The 8003-nt window shown below is 40.7% G+C and overlaps 1 protein-coding gene across 2 annotated transcripts in view; it reads left to right on the forward strand.

Annotated features, from left to right (window-relative positions):
- Positions 1-725: 725 nt before the first annotated feature.
- The window catches only part of eng (endoglin), a 42375-nt gene continuing 35097 nt past the window's right edge, over positions 726-8003 (forward strand). The window contains exons 1-2 of one of the 2 annotated variants that reach the window (XM_005720437.1): positions 726-824; positions 2397-2570. In XM_005720437.1, the coding sequence (XP_005720494.1) occupies positions 2510-2570 (61 nt within the window). In that variant the 5' untranslated portion in view covers positions 726-824; positions 2397-2509. The remainder of the gene's footprint in view (positions 825-2396; positions 2571-8003) is intronic. The other variant, XM_005720438.1, reaches the window with a different exon arrangement.

The raw sequence follows: 8003 nt of genomic DNA on the forward strand, positions 1-8003 counted from the left end.
TTCCTATCAGCTCGACGAAGGCTAGCTTCTCTCCTCTGACCTCTGGCAAAAGCAAGGGATTTTTGTCCAGGCAACTAGATATTTTCTCTTCATCAGACATTTTTCTGTAAAGCTGAGATGGTTGTACATCTGAAGTTCTCAGACCTATATTGCCATATTCACAATCTCTTAAATCCTCTTTCTTCCCCAGTCTGACACTCACTTGGAACTCCAGCGGGTTAACTTGACCACACTGGGCACACTTAACTGGGCTGGGTTGTTGCCATGTGTTTGTTAGACTATATTTGCTTTAACTGGCAGGTGAGTGTAGATGATCGTTGTTTGTGCCAGATAAAACAGCTAAGGCTTGTGGAGCTGATTCCAGAAGGTTCATATCCTTTGCTATAAAACTTGGCCTATGTTATTCATCCTTCTCCTGAAAGTCTAAGCCCATTTTGGAAAGTACAGCTACTATGTGTCATAGGATTTTTTCTTTTCTTTCAACAATATGATCATCATTCATCAACACATGTATAAGGCATGTTTTCCTTTCTTATCTAAGCATGCCCAGTACTAGATACGTTTTAAATACAATAATTTCGCCCCGTGCGTTGTCACAGTTGGTTTCAATAGTAAAGTCTTATTACTCAAAAACTCCACGGAATGACAATAGCATGGCGGTGGGAGTGCTTATTAGACTGGGAGGGCTGCTGAAGTAAATTCGCACCGCCCAGACAGCACAAAAAAGTTTGGAAAGTCCAGGCATCGTTACATTGCTCAAAGCACCACATCCCCGCCCGTGGATTATAAACCTACTTTGTTCGAGATAGACACCTACATAAAAAGTAAGTTTTGCTGTTTATAACTTTCTCTACTTCATCTTTGTAACTCTCTGTGATCTGTGATTCATTTCCTGAAAGTTTGTTGGGAAATGTCTGTGTCTAAATTCTAAAGAAATCCGGCTTCATGTCCGTTTAAAAACAATTTAATGCGCATGTTTTGGTCAAATAACGCTGTGAAGATGCCAAATGTTCGAATTGCGAAAACACGGAATTATGGGAGGCAGAAATGGGAGGCGTGCGTGTGTTAAAGTCAAACTACTTTCTGTATTAACGCAGTGCCTGATAAAATCCGCGCTTATTACTTTACTAATATGCACATCTGTGGATTTCAAAAAGCACGTTAGTCCATGGGTAAGTCGTTTTCTCTCTTACGGCAAGATGTTGCGGGAAATAACGAATTAACGAGACATTTTGTTTTCCATTTGGAACTCCATAAACAGTTTACACAGGCTCTTCCTTTTACTCTATATGAATCATATAACAGGAGCAGTCTCCTTCTTATCTGATGCTGGCATTGTGGTATTATTTAAAGAAAACGGTGCCGTGGTGCTTCCTGAAACCATAGTGACCACCAGATAACCTCTAGGTTCAGACCCTCATTGTGTGCCAGGAAGACGGGCAGAAACATGATGAGATGAGGAAGAAATGTAAGCAAGTCAAGTCAAGTCAAGTCAAGTCAAGTTTATTTATAGAGCACATTTAAAAACAACCAAGGCTGACCAAAGTGCTGTACAGTAAATACAGATAAAAATACAATAAAACACAATTTCGTAGTAACACCTCGCTGATAAAAAGAAAAGAAAAATAAATAAAACAAATAAATTAAACCTTTCTAAAAGCCAATGAAAAGAGGTGAGTTTTAAGAGCGGTTTTAAAAGTTTCTAGGCTTTTGGAGAGTCTGACGTGAGGAGGTAAGCTGTTCCACAGTCTGGGTGCAGCCACAGCAAACGCCCTCTCTCCCTTTGTCTTTAATTTATACCTGGGAACATCTAAAAGCATCAGGTCGGCTGACCTCAAAGATCTCCTGGGGTACTAAGTACTAAGTACTAAGGAGTTCTGACAGGTAAGAAGGTGCAGTGCCATTTAAAACCTTAAAAGCCAGCAGTAAGATTTTAAAATCAATCCTAAAGGCAACTGGGAGCCAGTGGAGAGAGCAGAGAACCGGAGTGATGTGGTCTCTTTTTTTTGAACCGGTCAACAGGCGAGCGGTAGCGTTCTGCACCAGTTGAAGGCGATGTAAACAGGAACGATCTAGGCCAGCATAGAGGAAAAGCAGCTGTCTCCACCAATAATAGCATTACAATAATCATGTTAATAATAAATAATAATCACCATAATCGTGGTTGCTTAAGAGCAGAGACCAAACTCGTGGCATAAGCTGTCCATTACACACATGTGGAGACTTGGTTTGACATCCCACGCTGACTCTCAGAGGGACATGCTGGAAATTGGCAGTTAGTCAGAGCCTTATCAGCCATCACGTCTCCTCCTCTCCTCACCATTTCCCCAGCTTCTTACTTTCTGACCTTTCCACCTTTTTAAGACTGGAATTGTTCTGCTCTTCCTCTGTCACAGTCTTTTGCTGCTCTGCCACCAGACAAGCACACTTCAACCTCCGCCCGAGTGTCTTCACACCCCAGAGACTGAGATTCAGCTTTCTCCCAACACCTTAAACTTCAGCAGCAGAGATGGAGGATTGCGTGACACGGTTTGCCCTTTTTCTGTGCATCATCGCTACTACAGCCTTTGGTAAGTCTGCCTGCTGTTATTGAGCATTTTAGCAGTTCAGATCTGAAGTTAGTTTCCGTTCTTTCTTTTTTTTCTTTCTTTCTGCAGCTTGATTTTATTAAATTGGGAAAAAGGAAAACATTATCATCCTAGTCAGCAGACACTAGCTTTAGAAAAAACCTCCAGGGACTGTTTCTGGCCTAAAGTTCAAGATCGTCTCCTGTCTCGTGCTCTGACAATAATGTAATTTTTTAGATGGAAATCAGTCTGAAGATGAAAAAATTACATGCAAAAAAGAACAAAACTCTTGAATTATGGTTGAATTTTACAAATCAAATGAAGAATTATGCTGGTAACAAGGGAGCAAGTGTTGTTCCAAGTCAGCCAAAGCATTTGTTTGTCTAGTTTTTCTTTTTTTTTTTTAGTGCTAAAAAATATTTTCTTTAAAGATTGTCCAGATTCAGGTAACAAGACGGCATGCGGATGCTACATAGATTTTATGTGATCTTCCTCTGTTGTCCGCTCTGCCATTCCCTGCCTTGGCTGCATGTGGCTGCTCATATCGAATTCAAACCTGTAATCCCTGCGAGGTAGCAAAAGGATCAGAAACCCCCCCTATCTCCATAGGCCTTAATCCAGCTTCGCTCTCTTACCTCCAGTGATGCTTCAGGGTGTTTGCGTCACACTTCCCCACAGCAGCATGGCATTTGAGGTGGCCACAGTTTAGGTGTTTTTTTAATAAGGTAAAAAAAATGTTATATATTTCATGTTAAAACATTAGCAGGTAAAAATGGATCAAAGTGCACATTTTTTTGTTACAGTCATCTCCCCCCCCCTCCAAATAAGAGATATGCTAATCTGAATATGAAAATGTTTCACTTTTAAAAACAAGAAATTATCAGTCTTTTATTATTAGCTTTAGGGAAACCTTTTATCCCAGTCTGGTTGTTCTGAATTGTCAAGTGTTAAAAGCTACGAGCCTCAATTTAATAGCTGACTGTAAATGTAAAACACACATTTCCTCACTCGAAATGTCATAAAAGAACGCATAACACGCCCTGGTGTTATTTAATACAGCTTTAAAATTAACTGTCAGTTAAATGGTGCTTGCATTTTTCAGTGCCATATACTTACATATGCAAAAAACAAAAACGAAAACCTAACAAAACACTTAAGTGCCAAATAACCTTTTCCACACTCCAGCCCCATAAACATACAGTAGAAAAAATAAAGTGACATTTTCAGCTTGCTCTTTAAATAAAGCAAAGTAGCCGAGGCAAGCATACATCACTGTTAAAGTTATGCGCCAGAAAAACAAGCCTATTCACTGAATTTGGCTTCAGTGCTGACCTGCTGTATGACAAATCACAATATTGCCACAAGTGCTAAACACCCTCTCAGCAGGGGTGCTGGTGGCAGAAATACAGAGGTATTTTTTGGCCAACTGGCAGACCTATGGAGAGCTGACCTTATGTAGCATCCACCGCAGGGGATCAGTCTCGCTGTCTGCTGGTGTAGTCTGTGAGGAGCTGTTTTGCTCAGTCCTAATTGCCTCTGTGACACATAGTTCTGTATTTGCTATTATTTTTTTCTTTCTTGAATGAGGCTCTGCAAATTTTCCTTTTTTTCCCTCCTTTTCTTTGCATCTGCTGCAGCAGCTTTAGAAGAAGACCCAGAGGGAGCTGTGCCACTATTTTCAGGCGACAAAGCGCTCTGATTCTCTGTACATCGTTTCTGCTTTAAGTTTATTTCTTTATTATGTAGCCCAGTACTGTCATATTATTTAACCATTTTCTCTTATATAGTCTTCTGGGATTAATAATGCGTTCTTAAGTAAATCAAGCACAATCCTCAGGTGTGACATGCTGTACCCAGCGCCGTAAAATCATATTTCCAGACAGGTGATAGATACATAAATAGATATATGAGTATATATTCCGTACACATTTGGAAACATCCACTGTGATTCGATGTCTGCGTGTTTAATCGAATCCAAGTAAACTTCAAGTCACTGTTGGAGAAGACACGATGTGAAGGCAACTGAGAAGAAGAGGTAAACAGAAAAAAGTAAATCAAAAATAGCCCGCAGCCTGCCACAAATCCCATGAAGCCCTTACCCAACTGCAAGAAATGGCATATTGTGTTTTGCTTCAGGTCAGTCTTGCTTTAGCTTTATTTAAGCTTTCCATATGTTTGACCCCCTGTCAGCTCCTTGAAATCAGACTCATGAAATCCTCGTGTGACGTTTAAAGCAGGGTTTGAATTTCAAACAGTTGTTAAGCTCAAAGTTAAAGCAAGCCTTATACTTCATGTATAGATCTTATTGGTATATTACGCACTCTGAGCTACTACAGATGCACAATCTTGCAAAATGACCCAGTAAAACCCAGAGGATTATGTTTGTACCCTTAATTCTAAGAGTCATATACTTAACGTGTGCACCTAATTTCCTGAAATTGGAAACTTAATTGCTCCTTGGAGCTTCCCTTGGTCTTCTGTCATGTGTTCATTTACCTTTGGACAGATTATTAGCGTTAAAGCGTTAGCAGTAAAAAAAACTTGGAGGCTAGGGCTTTTTCCTTAACGTTCCTGCACGCTTATCAATTCACTGTTGGGCTGTCTGAGACCAAAGGACTGAAATATTCTTCCTATTACAATAGTACAGACAGTGTCTTTCATTAAAATGACACTATCTAACTAATCCGGCCAAATTTAGAGACTCTATAGATGATAATAAGGTGGATGCCTCGCAGCAGTCCCTGGGTAAATCAGTAAAACTGCAGTCATCTTGTTAAGCCCACCAGACTCCAGTTCCTTAGCTCTTACGCTGACTTGCTGGCTTCCTTTCTTAAAAAGCCAGACATGACTTTTGTACTTACCCTGCAATTTGACAAACACGGATAAATTTGGTTCGGAGGCCGTGTTTTCTTTAGCTCTGGATTATCTGTAAAGTCACCCTCTGCCTATGTCTTCCAGTGAAACGATCATCCGTTCTTTCATGTTACTGCATGATTATTAAAATTCTCTCTGTGTTGGGATCAGTCAGGCCTCTCTCTTTCTTGTTTGCAGCTCATCCATATTCTCTGGACGAGCTTCTGTCAGGCTCCAGTGAAACAGACAACATCACGCTGGTCTTAGTTTCACTACACTGTCTCCCTGTGAGGTCAATTGTGTTCAAAATGTTGCTGTTTGTTTTGAAGTTCTTACATGGTCCAAGCTACAGGTTTATCTCTGAGCGCCTCTGAAGCCGCGATGTGTCTGAATCCGTTTTAACTGTGGCATTTGCTTGTGTCAAGCTCATATAGACACTGATACGTCTAATAAACATGCAGTTTCCCCTCAGTTGTCTAACTCTCTTTAGGTTTTCCTTTAGACTCTTTTTTTGTGTAGTTTTTGACTCTTTCGAGTGTGAAGTGCAGCTACTGTGTCAGGTTTTCTTGCAGTTGCATTGTTTTGAGGCATTATGTGAAGGTAACGCGGCACCTTCTCCGTGTGGATGTGTAAGTAGGATGACTTTTACTGATGTAAGCCAGTGCTTATGTTGTGTCACGTTAAATTTGCACTGGCTCACTGTTCAAAAATAGTGTGACGGAGAGTTGAAACACTGAAGACCGAAGACGCCTTTGTTTCCCTGGCACCACAACTGGTGCCTCCCTGTCTTGTTAAGAAGTCTACTTTCGTAAACGCCCCCACTCTTATAACTCTCTCATTAATCTTAACTTTCTAAGCACAAACTGCGATAACCCTCATGATGTCATCGGGGTTAATTTGCCTGACTTGAAAAAAGCCCCTCCAGGATACAGAGGACATTATGCAACTAGCTTTCAGGCTGTTACAAATGAACGGATCTTTGTGTATACAATCAGCGGAGTGCCCCTGCTGGCCTTTTAGATCTAGACATTTTAGCATGTATGTAGTTTTGTTATCCAAGCGTCGCTGCAGATTGCGTCTGGCTAGCCGCTTATTATATGGGAGGTAGCTGCATGCCACCTCCTTTGAAGACAATTTTCAGATTATTATTTCCAGACCGAGCACAATAAGCGTTACCACTTAAGCCGACCGTGGCAGTTGGACGCATAAACAGTTATCTTTGCGTCTGACTGAAGTCTTTGTATTTAGTGATTTTTATCCACTGTGAGTCCGGCATTTCCTGGCAGGAAAATCGTGTTGAATATGCCCCCTGCTGCAACAGCTTTCCCAGTGGGAGACAGACATCGTGATGTTAACTGCCAGACCTCCTGCTGCACTTTTGCTTACCCCCGAGCCTCCCGCCACGGGCTAAAGGAAAAGTACAAAAGTGATTAGCGAACCACTGGAGAAGGACGACAAGCTGTCTGAAAATTAATCTTAAAGAGGGAAAGAGAGAGACAGGCGGACAGACAGAAACACAAACAGAGATAACAGAATTCATAAAGGCTGATTCATGGAGACAGTGAGGGAGTGGGGATCAAATTTATGTGACTGTCAAAGAGAAGATAAGTGGTTCAGAAGAAAGATTTTGGGGGGAGAAGTAAATAGTGGATTAAAAAAAAGAAAGATAAGAAAAATGCAAAACGGATAAACATTAAGAGATATAGAGGAGGGGAATTTCAAGTAGTGATAAGTGAAAATGCAAAACTATTAATTACACAAAATAATGACATCAAAGAGAAAGACGAGGAAAGAAAACTTCTGAAACCAAAAGAGGAATGTGTTCGTTTACAGAAAGGGGATGTCAGGGACTTAAAAAGATTATAAGAAATTGAAAGAGATGACTGAGACTTCTCAGAAAGCATGCTGAAGTAGAAAAAAAAGAAAAAAGAAAAAAACACGTCATGTTAAAAATGGCTTTGAGAGTCAAAACAGTCAACTTCCCCTGTTTTACTGCAGTGAGCCAGCTCTGCCTGCAGTCAGACTGGGTGGCAGGGAGACGCGACCGCTTGTCGCTGCCTGAGACTGATTTCAATCTCCTTCAGTGTTATGCCCCTCCCAAATAACAATCCATTTCTGACTGCCTCGCTTTTCCTCTGTTTGAATACAGAAAGCATTGTGGGGAAGCCTCACTAACACCATGTCCCGGCACTTGACTGGACGGCTTTGGCGTGCAGTGTGGCGTACACACGATGGTATCTGTGGGATCTCAACAAGGGAGTCCACAGTTTTTTGTGTTATCTCCCCATTCTTACTTTGTCTTTGAGAAAACTAGTGTTAATTTCATCAAAGAAAAAGCAGGATGAAAAATATTGACAAGTAATTTTTTTCATGATCAAAGCGAAAAGGCTGCGTGTGAGGAAGCTGGATAAACTCAGTATGTCGAGATTAAAACTATAAAGATATGTTTTAGAGGGTTTTTTTTCTTCAAATAAAAACGATTTAACAAATAAAAACGTAATTAAAGTATTCACGATGAACCGAAGAACACTTTACGGTTTGGAGTCTTTGGAATTAAATAGTGCAACTTTTCATTAGCAAACA

The sequence above is a fragment of the Pundamilia nyererei genome, unplaced genomic scaffold (assembly GCF_000239375.1).
Source record: "Pundamilia nyererei isolate P.nyererei 1_Seehausen unplaced genomic scaffold, PunNye1.0 scaffold00002, whole genome shotgun sequence".
Lineage (NCBI taxonomy): Eukaryota > Metazoa > Chordata > Actinopteri > Cichliformes > Cichlidae > Pundamilia > Pundamilia nyererei.